This window comes from Labrus bergylta, chromosome 6 (assembly GCF_963930695.1).
Source record: "Labrus bergylta chromosome 6, fLabBer1.1, whole genome shotgun sequence".
Classification (NCBI taxonomy): domain Eukaryota; kingdom Metazoa; phylum Chordata; class Actinopteri; order Labriformes; family Labridae; genus Labrus; species Labrus bergylta.
The window spans coordinates 42,501-60,000 of NC_089200.1; the positions used below are offsets into that span (position 1 = coordinate 42,501).

The 17,500-nt window shown below is 45.1% G+C and overlaps 1 protein-coding gene across 1 annotated transcript in view; it reads left to right on the plus strand.

The window, feature by feature from the left end:
• Positions 1 to 17,500, plus strand: part of grin3bb (glutamate receptor, ionotropic, N-methyl-D-aspartate 3Bb) — a 32,756-nt gene that overhangs the window by 2,606 nt on the left and 12,650 nt on the right. Inside the window, exons 2-7 of the mRNA XM_065956359.1 lie at positions 3,313 to 3,953; positions 5,551 to 6,643; positions 9,195 to 9,340; positions 10,827 to 10,942; positions 11,174 to 11,325; positions 11,926 to 12,090. Coding sequence (XP_065812431.1) covers positions 3,313 to 3,953; positions 5,551 to 6,643; positions 9,195 to 9,340; positions 10,827 to 10,942; positions 11,174 to 11,325; positions 11,926 to 12,090 — 2,313 coding nt within the window. The remainder of the gene's footprint in view (positions 1 to 3,312; positions 3,954 to 5,550; positions 6,644 to 9,194; positions 9,341 to 10,826; positions 10,943 to 11,173; positions 11,326 to 11,925; positions 12,091 to 17,500) is intronic.

Here is a 17,500-nt window from a genome sequence, read left to right on the forward strand (position 1 = left end):
CTCTTTGTAACTTTTGAATACTACGCTGTGATGTCAGGGGGTTCTTTGACCATTTCTGTAAAATTGAGCTGCAAGCAGCGTACAAAGTAAGTCTAAAAATGTGACCTACGGTCAGAGTTAAAGTCCAGTCCCAGAAGAAAATGCTTTCTTAATCTCACTTTAGACTGAAAGCCAGAAATAAGTTATTTTAGGACATGAACACATCAGATGGCTATAAGTGCTGCAGCTAGTTTTAAATTTCTGACATGACGATGTGCACAAAAGATCATATTTACTGATATATTTAACAACACTTTTTACACTTCCTGTCACATTAACCCTTTTACACACTGATGGTAGAGGCCGCTGAGTGAAGAGTCCATCGGTATTAACTCATCCATTCATACACATTCACACGCTGATGGTAGAGGCCGCTGAGTAAAGAGTCCATCAGGATTAACTCATTTTGGGGGTTAACCCTAACCCCCAAACCCTGAATATACTGTGTGTATATATAGAATCTAATCTGACACCTTTTCTGTCACCATGCCAACCAGCCAGGTTAAAAGAACTAGCTTCAGATAGAGAAAGAGAGAGAGATAAACAGAGAGAGAGAGAGAGAGAGTTGACTTGTTGTGTAGTATTAGTGTAGTTGTGTTGTTGAGTAGTTATTGTTGTGTGTGTGTGTTTAAGTGTGTGTGTAGCAGAGTTAAGACTTGAAAAACACAAACAACGACTTTCTGTTTGAGTCTCTTTGATCAGAGTAGGATCATCCTGCCGTCATACTGTCACCATGGCGACAGCAGCTACAGCTGTTAGCTGATTGGCCATCTCCCTGATGGACAGGAATCAGGAAACAGCAAGGAGTGATGACCTGGTTTGTTCACATGTGGATCAGAAAAAAAACATGAGTGGGAAACATCAGATTAAACACAGTGGTGTGCCTGAAGGTGCAAACAGAGGGAGCTCAGTGAACACGGTCCTGGTTTTATCGAACACAGAAGTGAACGAGTCAGATTTAAACTCCCCCTCTGTGACTCCCCCTCTATGACAACGCCTCTGTGACTCTCCCTCTATGACAACGCCTCTGTGACTCTCCCTTTATGAATGTGACTCCCCCTCTGTGACTCTCCCTCTACGACTCTGTGACTCTCCCTCTATGACTCCCCCTTTATTACAGCGCCTCTGTGACTCCCCCTCTCTGACTTCCCCTCTGTGACTCCTCTACTCTGACTCCCCCTCTGTGACTCCCCCTCTCTGAGTCCCCCTCTCTGATTCCCCGTCTATGACTCCCCCTCTATGACTCCCCCTCCCTGACTCCCACTCTCTGATTCCCCCTCTCTGACTCCTCTAATCTGACTCCCCCTCTATGACTCCCGCTCTCTGACGTACCCTCTGTGACTCCCCCTCTATGACTCTCCCTCTGTGACTCCTCCTCTCTGACTCCCCCTCTGTGACTCTCCCTCTCTGACTCCTCCTCTATGACTCCTCTACTCTGACTCCCCCTCTATGACTCCCCCTCTGTGACTCCTCTACTCTGACTCCCCCTCTATGACTCCTCTACTCTGACCCCCCCTCTCTGACTCCCCCTCTGTGACTCCCCCTCTATGACTCCCCTCTGTGACTCCCCCTCTCTGACGTACCCTCTGTGACTCCCCCTCTATGACTCTCCCTCTCTGACTCCTCCTCTATGACTCCCCCTCTCTGACTCCCCCTCTATGACTCCTCCTCTCTGACTCCCCCTCTATGACTCCCCTCTGTGACTCCCCCTCTGTGACTCCCCTACTCTGACTCCCCCTCTCTGACTCCCCCTCTGTGACTCCCCCTCTGTGACTACCCTACTCTGACTCCCCCTCTATGACTCCCCCTCTCTGACTCCCCCTCTGTGACTCCCCCTCTATGACTCCTCCTCTGTGACTCCCACTCTGTGACTCCCCCTCTATGACTCCCCCTCTATGACTCCCCACATGGCTTTATTTCATCACATTGATGAATTGACTGATTGTAGTTTGTGTTTATGTTTTCTATATGAAGCTGAGTGTGGGGAAGCTGACTCCTCCTCTGTGACTCCCCCTCTCTGACTCCCCCTCTATGACTCCCCCTCTATGACTCCTCCTCTGTGACTCCCCTACTCTGACTCCCCCTCTGTGACTCCCCTCTGTGACACCCCCTCTGTGACTCCCACTCTCTGACTCCCCCTCTGTGACTCCCCCTCTCTGACGTACCCTCTGTGACTCCCCCTCTATGACTCCCCCTCTCTGACTCCCCCTCTGTGACTCCCCCTCTGTGACTCCCCTACTCTGACTCCCCCTCTATGACTCCCCACATGGCTTTATTTCATCACATTGATGAATTGACTGATTGTAGTTTGTGTTTATGTTTTCTATATGAAGCTGAGTGTGGGGAAGCTGACTCCCCCTCTGTGACTCCCCCTCTATGACTCCCCCTCTGTGTGTTTATGTTTTCTGTATGAAGCTGAGTGTGGGGAAGCTGACTCCTCCTCTATGACTCCCCCTCTGTGTGTTTATGTTTTCTGTATGAAGCTGAGTGTGGGGAAGCTGTTCTCCCAGCAGACTTTGCTCTCAGTGAGTCAGAACTCTGGCTCATGAAGAAACATTAGAGTGAGAGCTCCTCCTCTTGATGCTGCTAGCTTCATGCTAACAGCTCTACGCTGCAACATCACAACAACAGCAACACAACATTATGAAATCAGCACAACAGCACGACAATATATCATACAAATGTATCCAAAGCAACAAGGAAACAGCCAGAGTCTCCGTTTATAATTCATGCAGCTCGTTGATAAGCTAGCTAACGTGCTAACAGCTAACATCATCATCATCATCACCATCATCATCATCATCAGTTTACAGGGAGTGTGATCAGTGGTCTACTTTTACCTCTAAAAACAGGATTTGATGATTTGTTTTGTTACGTTTAATTCTGACACACTTTCTTTAAGCTCTTTACAGAAACTTTTAACATGCCTCTGCTTTACTCGCCACGTTCTCCATGATGCCTCAGGACACAACGGCCTCATGAGGGGCGAGAGGGAGAGCATTCAGCTGAGTAGAACAAAGTCTAAGGAACTGAATCAGCTGATTGTATTGTTCTGTCCCTCAGGAAACAGTCCCTGCTTCAGTCTGCAGAAAGTTACAGATACAGATTTTCCACATCATCTTCAGCATCTTCATCCCAACAGCCTCGTGTTTGTAACAGAGTATCTTTGTTCTCTGATCCACTTTGATATGTTCTAATTCTGTTTCTGTCCTCCCTCTCCTGCTCGTCCTCCGGGTCTTCCTGCTGGTTCTGCTTCTTCCTGGTTCGGAGTAGAACCCGTTCCACCTGCAGATGCTGACCGGGGTTCCAGAGTCCAGTCTGTCTGATCTGTTGCTGACGGTTCTCCGGCGGTCCGGTTGGAGGGATGGGACTGTGGTTCTGTGTCGGGGTTGGGAGGAGTCTGGAGGTATCCTGCAGCTCCTGGATCAGACCAGTAGTGGTGCATCATGGGATGGTGGAAGCGGTGCCACCTGGCGCCTGCGCGCTGTCTTGAACCTGACGCAGTCGTCACATGACGATACTCAGATCCACGATTTCCTGTCACGACACTTCAGACAGAACCAGTCCTCACCTGCGTCTGTGCTCCTTTTTGGAGCAGACCCTCAATGCGCGGCAGGTGTTCTACGCAGCGCCCAAGACTTGGGACTCACGCTACCCATGATGCACTGGGTTCTAGGCAAGCCGCTAAGCCCTGATGCATTGCACGCCATTGGACTGCCGCTCGGCCTGCTGGCCTACGGAGAGGTACAGAGGAAACCCCTCGAGTTTTACGTCAGAGATGCTCTGCAGCTCATCTCCAGAGCCATCGCCACAGCAACCATGGTGAGACCGGACTTGGCTCTGATCCAGAACACGGTGAACTGCTACGACACGTCTGAACACCAGGTACCATCATCAGGACAGTACCTGACCAGGTGAGAACCAACATGTGAACATTATACTTAGAAATGTATTTAATCAGCCGTCATGCTACTTTGCTGCTGTTGAAGTTGTTTAATAATTTAATATTTTCTCCTGGGTCTGAGATTAACTCAAACAGCAACCGCAGGTGTTGAAACATGAAGCTGATGCTGAAGTGTAACCCATCCTGCAGTTCCTGGAGTGTCCACTAGAGGCTGGCTGCAGAAGCACAGGAAGTCACATACACACCCATTCTAAAAAGCCTGTTTTTACAGCAGAGATTAACATGTTTACAGCCTGGTTCAAAAAACCAAATAGGTGTGATTAGCTCATGTCTCGATCGACACACACTGTACGGGGGGTGAATGTTTTGATGACTCATCAGTTTTGATTTGATGAAGGATAAGAGTTATTTACAATAAGGCGTGTAGCTGGGTGACATCACTCAGACTTCAATCATTTGTATTTACAGTCTGTGGACGTATGAGTGTGTAGTCAGCTGGCGGAGGTGATCAGCTGGCGGGGGTGATCCGCTGGCGGAGGTGATCAGTGAGCATCGCTGCAAATTTTTATTTCAAATATTTACATGTTTCTGCAGCAGCTGTTTGCATCTTAATCACCTCAACCCCTTCAGCTACCTCTTTGATCCTCTCTTTCAGGTGGGAGGAGTTAACACACACACACACATTCATATATTTATGAATACAGTCGGTGTGTTTTTCTGTCTGTGTAAATAAAAAGATGATGAAGGTTTAACTTTTATTCATGAAGAGATTTATTACAGAGCCTGAAGCTCTCTCTCACTCTCTCTCTCTCTCTTGCGCGCTCTCCATTTCTCTTGCTCGCTCTCTTTCTGTTACTTTTACTCTCGCTTGATCTCTGGCCAGCTCTCACTCTCTCTCTCTCTTTTTTTCTCAGGACACATTGCTAGTTGCAGGACACATTGCTAGTTGCAGGACACATTGCTGGCTGTGGTTTGAAACTCTGCAGCAGGGTCTGTGTTTTTGAGATTTCTCGTCTGGCAGCAGGTTTGAGGAGGATAAAAGGTTTAACTGCTGCGTTCAGTTCCTGACAGAAAAAAAAAAGATCAAACACTTTCTCTGTAAATGAAAAAACATTCAGAGTGAAAGATAAAATCCTCTGAGGACGGATTATCTGCTGCAGAAGAAGAAAAGAACCATAGAATACAGAGCGTGAAGAGGAACAGAGAGTTCAGAGTGTTAATATGAACCCAGATCACACACTGACTCATCACAGTGACACCTGAATCCTTCAGAACCTGAGCAGAACCGGGTCAGGAGGACCAAACCTCTGAGGATCACAAACATTCACATTCCTGCAGGTTCTGCCCGACATGTCGACATGTTTGTCCTGTTAACTGTGAGATAATTGATTCTCAAACTGTGAATAATGAGCTGCTGTGTGATGAAGGTCACTCCTCATCATTTTCTCTGTGAGGACCTCACCCTATCACAGGTGTTCAGTTCACACCTGTCAGCCATAAGCCATAAGCCATAAGTATCAGAATTAAAAACATGTGTCTGACTTCACATATGTGCCCACATAATTCATCTGTTTGAATAGAGGTGTATATGTATTCTTTTCCTGCAGGTTTCTGTCCAACACGTCTTTCTTAGGTCTGACAGGTCCGGTCCGGGTCCACCTGAACCGGTCTCAGGTGGTGACCTCACAACGTTTCCACATCTGGAGCCTGCGACGTGACGCGCTTGGTCAGCCCACCTGGGTGACTGTAGGCAGTTGGGAGGGGGGGGAGCTGAAGGTGGAGGACCAGGGAGTCTGGCAGGGACCCAAACCTCCCCACAGGATGGAAGGTGGGAGCGGGAGGACCAGGGGGCGCTGGAGGCCGGGGATGCCAGTGGCGGGTAGCCGAGTCCGTGTGGTTACCCTGGTTGAACATCCCTTTGTGTTCACACGGGACGTGGATGACGAAGGGAGCTGCCCTGCTGGTCAGTTCTGCCTGGACGCCAGCACCAACAGCTCAGAGACCCTGCAGAGGTTTTTCAGGGAGGTGGCCGGTGGGAATGGCAGCTTCCTGCCTGCAGAGTACAGCAAGTGTTGCTATGGATACTGCATCGACCTGCTGGAGAAGCTGGCCGAGGATCTGGGCTTCGAGTACGATCTCTATATCGTTGGAGACGGGAAGTATGGAGCGTGGAAGGCTGGGCGCTGGACCGGGCTGGTAGGAGATCTTCTGAATGGACTAGCAGATCTGGCTGTCACCTCCTTCAGTATCAACTCAGCGCGGAGCCGGGTCATCGACTTCACGTCACCCTTCTTCTCCACCAGCCTGGGAATCCTGGTGCGCAGTAAGGACACGGCAGCCCCCATTGGAGCCTTCATGTGGCCCCTGCACTGGTCTATGTGGGTGGGCATCTTCTTGGCGTTGCACATCACAGCGCTCTTCCTAACGCTGTATGAGTGGAAGAGTCCGTATGGCATGACGCCTCACGGGCGCAACAGGATCAGGGTATTCTCATACTCCTCTGCCCTGAACCTCTGCTATGCCATCCTGTTTGGACGCACCGTGTCCTCCAAGACCCCCAAGTGCTGGACTGGCCGCTTCCTAATGAACCTGTGGGCAATCTTCTGTCTGCTGGTGCTGTCCAGCTACACCGCCAACCTTGCCGCTGTCATGGTGGGAGAGAAGACCTTTGAGGAGGTTTCAGGGATCCACGATGCCAAGGTAAGAAGCCTTGAAAACTCCTTGAAAGTTTTGATTCCGAGTTTTAATATCTGCTCTCCAGAGACTCCCAATTTTTTTTTACAGAAACAGAAGCTGAGAGACGGAAATATTTTGCGAATATATTCTACTCAACGAATACTATTGTGAATATATTCTACTCAACTCACCAAAACACAACAACACAACTAAAACACAACTTGATGGCTGCTTTGCTTGAAATGAGAAGTCAATGTTCAAAACAAATACATTTCTTTAGAAGAATTTATTCAGGATAAAACTCTGGATTAAAGCAACAAACTATTTCATTGACAAAGTCGCCCTGGCTCCATCATTATGTTCAACAACATACGACACAAACTAAGCCACAGCTTGCTGTCTTCTTTGAATAAACACTAAGCAAGAAAAGTAAATCTGCAAACGAAAAGATAAATTTTCCTCAAGAAAAATCTCTTTTAGGATTAAAAATTTGGATTACTGTGCATTTACAGTGCAATAAAGCTGGTTTATTGAAGGCCTCACACGGGGCACCATTTGTTGGAGTTTTATCAAGGCCAATTTGGTTATCAATGACAATGTTATTCAACCACGTTTAATTGACTCGGGGGCAGGGGAAAATAACCAAAATATCACTAAAATCATTCTTAAATTAGTTACTTAATTACTAATATTATTAATAATTAATTAATAATTAAAATAAATAAGACTTTGATTCAACAGCAGGTACACTGGTCTTTCTGAATGTGAAAACATTTAACTGAAAGCACACTAGCATAGCATTGAATGAAAACACAGAGGCGAACATGGCGGTTCAGCAACAAAAACAAACGCAGCAGCTTACAGCAGATAATAAACAGAATGTGACGTTCAGTCAACAATAAAGCACAATTATCAGTTGTTATAGAATAAACCTTCCTAAAATATTTTGTGCCCAGACTAAAGTCTTACTTGGAATCACTTTTCTGATGATTGTTTCAAGGTTCGGTTGGTCTTCAATCTATTGAATCAACAGATTCAGGCAGGTTTCTGTGGCAGATGAAAAGAGACGGCAGCAGGAGTCAGATTTGAGACAAGAGCAATGCTCTGTTGTCTTTCTGGTGGCAGGAGTACATTTTCCTTGGTGTATTCTTCTTCAGGTAACAGTGGCTCTCTGTAGCACTCCTGTCCAGTTGTGTTCACCGATGTTGACAAAAATAATAGGAAAGAATCTCTCTGTGCTCGAACCAGATAGTAACTGATTGAGTCAAAACTCCTAAAGCAGACCTTGGAGGTAGGCCAGGTTGGAATGTGTGTCTCCCCTGAAGCTGGAAGCTTGTGAAGAGAGGTATCCTCTGGTGTAGGGAGACCACACGTGAAGAGATCGAACAATGAGAGGCGGCTGCTTTTATCGACCCTACACTTGACACCTGTGTTAGATGTTGCAGAGCATGCTGGGAGTAAGAGTCATTTAAGTACTCGTACTCAGGCTTCTGTGGCTACAGGCCGGATCTTTGTTTCAACACATGGAGATCCCAACATGATCAAAAACACACCTGATCAGTTACACCTGATCAATAACACCTGATCAACAACACACCTGATCATAACACACCTGATCAACAACACACCTGATCAACAACGCACCTGATCAATAACGCACCTGATCAACAACGCACCTGATCAATAACGCACCTGATCAATAACACACCTGATCAACAACACACCTGATCAACAACAGACCTGATCAATAAAACACCTGATCAACAACACACCTGTTCAATAACACACCTGATCAATAACACACCTGATCAATGACACACCAGATCAACAACACACCTAATCAGCAACACATCAGGGGTCTGTTCTACGAAGAGAGACCAACAGACCATGGTCTCTGTGGGTCCAGCTTCACTAACCCTAACATCAGAGAGCATGATTAACAGTCACACGAAGCCGCTTATCAACCTGATAATTAACCCTTGAGTGTCAGAGAGCGCGTTCACATAAAAGGGGCGGAGTTAGCTTCATATAACCTAACCTAAAATCACAATCATCACTGCGTCTCCCATCAGCAGATCGTCATATCTAACAAACTCTGAACAAACTATATTAATAATATAAAGAGGCTTTAAAACAAACCCAGAGACTAAAGTTACACAGCTGCAGAAAAAAGAAACATCAAAGAGTATTAATGTCCAAACTACAGATCAGCTCTGATGATAACAGACAGAGCGGCATGGAGACACTAAACATTCATATGAAAATATCATTCAAAGACATCAGAAGATATTCATCATTTAACATCTTAAAAACATTGTTTTTAGTCTCTGTTGAAGGATGAAGGATGATATCAGTTCAAAAAAATCATTCACTTTACAGACTATAATGTTATTTTATGGGACTCCTCCACCCTCTTCATCAAGACATCTGATTGGTCAGTGGGCTGAGACTTCCACATGTTGACCTCTTATCTCCAACATAATCCTAACCCATTTACCTGGACATTACTTTGACTTTACCTAAACCTGACCTAGACTTTACCTTGACTCAACATTCTTCTTCGCTGGTGTCTCAGCTGCATCACCCCTCGTGGGGTTTCAGATTTGGGACGGTGAGGGAGAGCAGTGCAGAGGACTACATGAAGAAGAGTTTTCCTGAGATGCACGAGTACATGAGACGATTCAATGAACCAACTACACCTGAAGGCGTCGCCACTCTCAAGTAAGACACACACCCACACACACGCACACACGTTTCCAGGAGACAAACCCATACATCTGAGCGGCTGCTGAGAACCTGCTCAGGTAAACCAGGAAACAAACTGATGGAAAGGAATTGACAGAGTGGCTCAGTTGCTGTTTTCTGCAACATTTCTTGAATCTGAGAACATTTTTTCAAAATTATCACGACAACACCCAGACATTCCGTAAAGTTGCCAGAGGTGCAAGTTGCAGAAACTGCTTGTGGCAATGGTGAATGGTTCTTTCTGTTTAAAGACAGACTTTTCTGAGCAACAATATGTCTCTGTATGCCGTTGTGGATAGTTGCCAGCTGCTGTAGTTGAGGTGTTAACCATGTTGCTACAGTTGATGTCCACATGCACTATTGCCATACCGTTGGGTGGTGCTAGTTGCTCTGTACATTGTTAATGTAGTTGTTGTCTTTAGTTACTGTAGTTGTTGTCTCTGGTTGCTGTAGTCGTCTCAGGTTGCTGTAATTGTTGTCTCTTTGGTTGCTGTAATTGTTGTCTTTAATTACTGTAGTTGTTGTCTCTGGTTGCTGTCGTTATTGTCTTTGCTTGCTGTAGTTGTTGTCTTTAGTTACTGTAGTTGATGTCTCTTTTTGCTGTAGTCGTTGTCTTTGGTTGCTGTAGTTGTTGTCTTTGGTTGCTGTAGTTGTTGTCCTTAGTTGCTGTAGTTGTTGTCTCTGGTTGCTTTGGTCGTTGTCTCTGGTTACTCTAGTTATTGTCTCTGGTTCCTGTAGTTGTTGTCTTTAATTACTGTAGTTGTTGTCCTTGGTTGCTGCGGTTGTTGTCTCTGGTTGCTGCATTTGCTGTCTCTGGTTGCTGTAGTCGTTGTCTTTAGTTACTGTAGTTGTTGTCTCTGGTTGCTGTAGTTGTTGTCTTTAGTTACTGTAGTTGTTGTCTCTGGTTGCTGTATTTGTTGTCTTTAGTTACTGTAGTTGTTGTCTCTGGTTGCTTTGATCGTTGTCTTTAGTTACTGTCATGGTATTTCCTGTAACACTACAGGACAACATGAGATATGACCACAGACAACAGGAGAGAACCTTCTTGTGTATTTATGATACTTTAAAGGTTCTATGTGTAACTTTTTACGTGTAAATCGTTTTTTTATCGCCCATTAATAATTGAACGGTTAACTGATGTGAAAAAGTAGATGTTCACTGTCTATCTGTGTTGCCTGTATAATGTTTTTTACTTGGGTCGTATTTTCAGAGAAAGCTCCAGGAAGTGACATTTTATGCACGTTCTCAACGTCCTCCTCACTCCACTCCGCTTACAGAGATCAACAGTACAAACTCATCACACACTCCCGGTATTCACCTGCACAGCCAGATGCCGCCTTCCACACACTTCTAAAGTGAACACAACAACCAGACACAGATTGCTGACCGAAATAGTTGTTCAGCATTTTATTCCATCACAGTTGCTGTGGTTTCCAACGTAAAGTGTTGCTCTGTGTTGAAGGACAGATCCTCCTCATCTCGATGCCTTCATCATGGACAAAGCATTGCTCGATTACGAAGTTTCCATCGACGCTGACTGTAAACTGGCAACCGTAGGGAAACCGTTCGCCATCGAAGGTGAGACATTGTGTGAGTGTGTAGATGATTATTTGCTGTTGTTGATTGTTGATGGTAGTTTGTTGTTGTTGATTATTGTTTGTTGTTAGTCTTGACTGTTGATTGCTGTTCTTGATTGTTTGTTGACATTTGTTGTTGATGACCTTTGTTATTGATGATTGTTTGTTGTTGTTGATTGTTTGTTTTGGACCTTTGTTGTGGTTGTTGATTGTTTGTTGTTGTTTACTCCAGGTTATGGTATTGGCCTGCCTCAGAACTCACCTTTGACCTCCAACATGTCCGAGTTCATCAGCAGGTACAAGTCCGAGGGCTTCATGGACCTGCTGCATGACAAGTGGTACAAAGTGGTGCCGTGTGGGAACCGTGTGTTCGCTGTCACCGAGGTCAGTGTTTACAAACAAGAACACGTTTATGTAAACAAACACGAGCAGGATGGTTAAACGTTACCTACTCCATTAGTTAGAATCAGTGCAGTGTGGAGCTGCTGCCCCCTGCAGGTCGCTATGAGTCACTGACACAGGCAGACCCAACCGCCTCCTGATGCCCACCCACCACCATCGGACTGTGTTGTCCCCACAACCATTGCCGTCCTCATTCATGCACGGCCTGCTCCGACCCTACCTTAGGGGCGAGGAAGTGTGGACAACAGGAACGCGAGGAATAGAAATCCTGCCTCCATATTATCCCATTTGTTATGAATTGATGCTATACAAATAACGATTGATGACAGTCTGAGGCGCACACACACACACACACACACACACACACACACACACACACACACACACACACACACACACACACACACACACACACACACACACACACACACACACACACACACACACACACACACACACACACACACACACACACACACACACACACACACACACACACACACACACACACACACACACACACACACACACACACACACACACACACACACAGAGTCTCCTCCACCTTCTCCTCTCTGTCAGACTCTGCAGATGGGGATCGGTCACTTTTCTGGTCTGTTCGTGTTGTTGTGTGCTGGAGTGGGCGGAGCTTTGCTGACTCTGGTTTGTGAACACGCTTTCTACACACTGGTCTTGCCGCACATCCGCCGCCGGCAGAACCTGAAGTACTGGCTGCACACATCACAGGTAAGCCTGTATGTAATTCACTGCAACTCAGGAACTTTCTTAGGTTAGAGGTCATGTCATAAAGACAATAGCTTTGTCAGGTGAGAAGGACGTACTCTGAGTAAGTGAGACAGGGAATACTACAACTGTGTATCAGTCACTTTTATCCATACAACATCACACAACACAAAGAAAACATCGACAGCTGTTCCTGAGAGTTCTAATTACAGTCAAAGCCATCTTAAATATCCTCATCATCAACACCATCATCACCATCATCACCACCACCATCATCATCACCACCATCGTTATCACTATCACCAACACCATCATCACCATCACACTCACCATCCCCATCATCACCACCATCGTTATCATCATCACCAACACCATCATCATAACCATTATCACCATCATCACTATCATCATCACCAACACTATCATCATCACCAACACCATCATCACCATCACCACCATCATCACTGTCATCATCATCACTATCATCATCACCATCATTACCACCATCATCACCATCACCACCATCATCACTGTCATCGTCACTATCATTATCATCATCACTACCACCATCATCACCATCATATCATCTTAATCACCACGATCATCATCACATCATCATCACCATCATCACTGTCATCATCACCACCATCATCATCACTATCATCATCACCACCATCAACATCAGCATCATCACCATCATCACCATCATCATCAGCACCATCATCCCCATCATCATCACCATCCCCATCATCATCACCATCACCATCCCCATCATCACCATCATCATCACCACCATCATCATCACCACCATCAACATCATCACCATCATCATCATTACCACCACCATCATCACCATAACTACCATCATCATCATCACCACCATCATCACAACTATCATTATCATCATCACCACCATCATCATCATCTTAATCACCACCATCATCATCATCACTATCATCATCACCACCATCAACATCATCATCACCATCACCATCATTATCACCATCATCATCACAACTATCATTATCATCATCACCACCACCATCATCACCATCATCATCATCTTAATCACCACGATCATCATCACATCATCATCATCACCATCATCACTGTCATCATCACCATCATTACCATCATCACTATCATCATCACCATCCCCATCATCATCATCACCATCCCCATCATCATCACATCGTCATCATCACCATCATCACCACCATCATCATCACAATCAGCATCACCATCACCACCACCATCACATCATCATCACCATGATCATTATCATCATCACCATCATCACCACCATCATGTTCACCACCATCATCATCACCATCATCATCACCACATCACTATCATCACTATCATTATCACCACCATCATCACAATCATCATCACCACCATCACCATCATCATCACTATCACCATCATCATCATCACTATCACCACCATCATCATCATCACCATCATCATCATCATCATCAACATCACCATCACCATCACCATCACCATAATCACCATCACCACCACCATCATCATCACTATCATCATCACCACCATCAACATCATCACCATCATCATCATTACCACCACCATCATCACCATAACCACCATCATCACCATCATCATCACAACTATCATTATCATCATCACCACCATCATCATCATCTTAATCACCACCACCATCATCACTGTCATAATCACGACTATCATCATCACCACCATCATCATCATCACTATCATCATCACCACCATCAACATCATCATCACCACCACCATCATCATCATCTTAATCACCACCATCATCATCACATCATCATCATCACCATCATCACCATCCCCATCATCATCATCACCACCATCATCACCACCATCATCATCACAATCAGCATCACCATCACCACCACCATCACATCATCATCACCATCATCATCACTATCATCACCATGATCATCATCATCACCATCATCATCACCATCATCATTATCATCATCACCATCATCACCACCATCATGTTCACCACCATCATCATCACCATCACTATCATCACTATCATTATCACCACCATCATCACAATCAGCATCACCACCACCACCATCATCATCATCACTATCACCACCATCATCATCACCACCAACATCATCACCATCACCATCATCATCATCACCACCACCACCATCAACATCACCATTCACCATCACCACCATCATCATCACTATCATCATCACCACCATCAACATCATCACCATCATCATCACCACCACCATCATCATCACAACTATCATTATCATCATCACCACCACCATCATCATCATCTTAATCATCACCATCATCACTGTCATCATCACGACTATCATCATCACCACCATCATCATTATCACCACCATCATCACAATCAGCATCACCACCACCACCATCAACATCAACATCACCATCACCACCATTGTCACCATCACTATCATCACCACCATCATCACAATCAGCATCACCACCACCATCATCATCACCATCCCCATCATCATCATCATCACCATTGTCACCATCACTATCATCACCACCATCATCACAATCAGCATCACCACCACCATCATCATCACCACCATCAACATCATCATCACCATCACCACTATCATCATCATCACCATCACCATCACCACCACCACCATCATCACCATCATCACTATCATCATCACCACCACCATCATAATCACAACTATCATTTTCATCATCATCACCACCACCACCATCATCACCATCATCACCACCATCATCATCACATCATCATCATCACTGTCATTATTACAACTATCATCATCACCACCATCATCACAATCAGCATCACCACCACCACCATCAACATCACCATCACCATCATCATCACCACCATTATCATCACCAATATCATCATCATCACCACCATCAACATCATCATCACCATCAACATCACCATCATCACCACCATCATCACCATCATCATCACCACCATCATCACCACCACCATCACCACCATCATCGCCACCATCAACATCATCATCACCATCACCACTATCACCATCATCACCATCATCATTACCACCACCATCATTATCATCATCATCACTACCACCATCATCACCATCATCACTATCATCATCATGTTCACCACCATCATCATCAACATCACCATCACCATCACCATCACCATAATCACCATCACCACCACCATCATCATCACTATCATCATCACCACCATCAACATCATCACCATCATCATCATTACCACCACCATCATCACCATAACCACCATCATCACCATCATCATCACAACTATCATTATCATCATCACCACCATCATCATCATCTTAATCACCACCACCATCATCACTGTCATAATCACGACTATCATCATCACCACCATCATCATCATCACTATCATCATCACCACCATCAACATCATCATCACCACCACCATCATCATCATCTTAATCACCACCATCATCATCACATCATCATCATCACCATCATCACCATCCCCATCATCATCATCACCACCATCATCACCACCATCATCATCACAATCAGCATCACCATCACCACCACCATCACATCATCATCACCATCATCATCACTATCATCACCATGATCATCATCATCACCATCATCATCACCATCATCATTATCATCATCACCACCATCATGTTCACCACCATCATCATCACCATCACTATCATCACTATCATTATCACCACCATCATCACAATCAGCATCACCACCACCACCATCATCATCATCACTATCACCACCATCATCATCACCACCATCATCATCACAATCAGCATCACCATCACCACCACCATCACATCATCATCACCATCATCATCACTATCATCACCATGATCATCATCATCACCATCATCATCACCATCATCATTATCATCATCACCATCATCACCACCATCATGTTCACCACCATCATCATCACCATCACTATCATCACTATCATTATCACCACCATCATCACAATCAGCATCACCACCACCACCATCATCATCATCACTATCACCACCATCATCATCACCACCAACATCATCACCACCACCATCATCATCATCACCACCACCACCATCAACATCACCATTCACCATCACCACCATCATCATCACTATCATCATCACCACCATCAACATCATCACCATCATCATCACCACCACCATCATCATCACAACTATCATTATCATCATCACCACCACCATCATCATCATCTTAATCATCACCATCATCACTGTCATCATCACGACTATCATCATCACCACCATCATCATTATCACCACCATCATCACAATCAGCATCACCACCACCACCATCAACATCAACATCACCATCACCACCATTGTCACCATCACTATCATCACCACCATCATCACAATCAGCATCACCACCACCATCATCATCACCATCCCCATCATCATCATCATCATTGTCACCATCACTATCATCACCACCATCATCACAATCAGCATCACCACCACCATCATCATCACCACCATCAACATCATCATCACCATCACCACTATCATCATCATCACCATCATCATTAACACCACAACCATAATCACCATCACCACCACCACCATAATCACCATCATCACTATCATCATCACCACCACCATCATAATCACAACTATCATTTTCATCATCATCACCACCACCACCATCATCACCATCATCACCACCATCATCATCACATCATCATCATCACTGTCATTATTACAACTATCATCATCACCACCATCATCACAATCAGCATCACCACCACCACCATCAACATCACCATCACCATCATCATCACCACCATTATCATCACCAATATCATCATCATCACCACCATCAACATCATCATCACCATCAACATCACCATCATCACCACCATCATCACCATCATCATCACCACCATCATCACCACCATCACCACCATCATCGCCACCATCAACATCATCATCACCATCACCACTATCACCATCATCACCATCATCATTACCACCACCATCATTATCATCATCATCACCACCACCATCATCACCATCATCACTATCATCATCATGTTCACCACCATCATCATCACCATCACCATCCCCATCATCATCACCATCGTCATCACTATCATTATCACCACCATCTTCACAATCAGCATCACCATCACCACCATCATCACCATCATCATCACCACCACCAACATCACCATCACCACCATCATCACCATCATCATCACCAGCATCACCACCATTATCATCACCACCACCATCATCACCACTACCACCATCATCATCATCTTAATCACCACCATCATCATCTTCATCACTATCATCATCACCACTATAAACATAAAAATCATCATCACCATCACCACCATCATCATCACAACTATCATTATCATCAT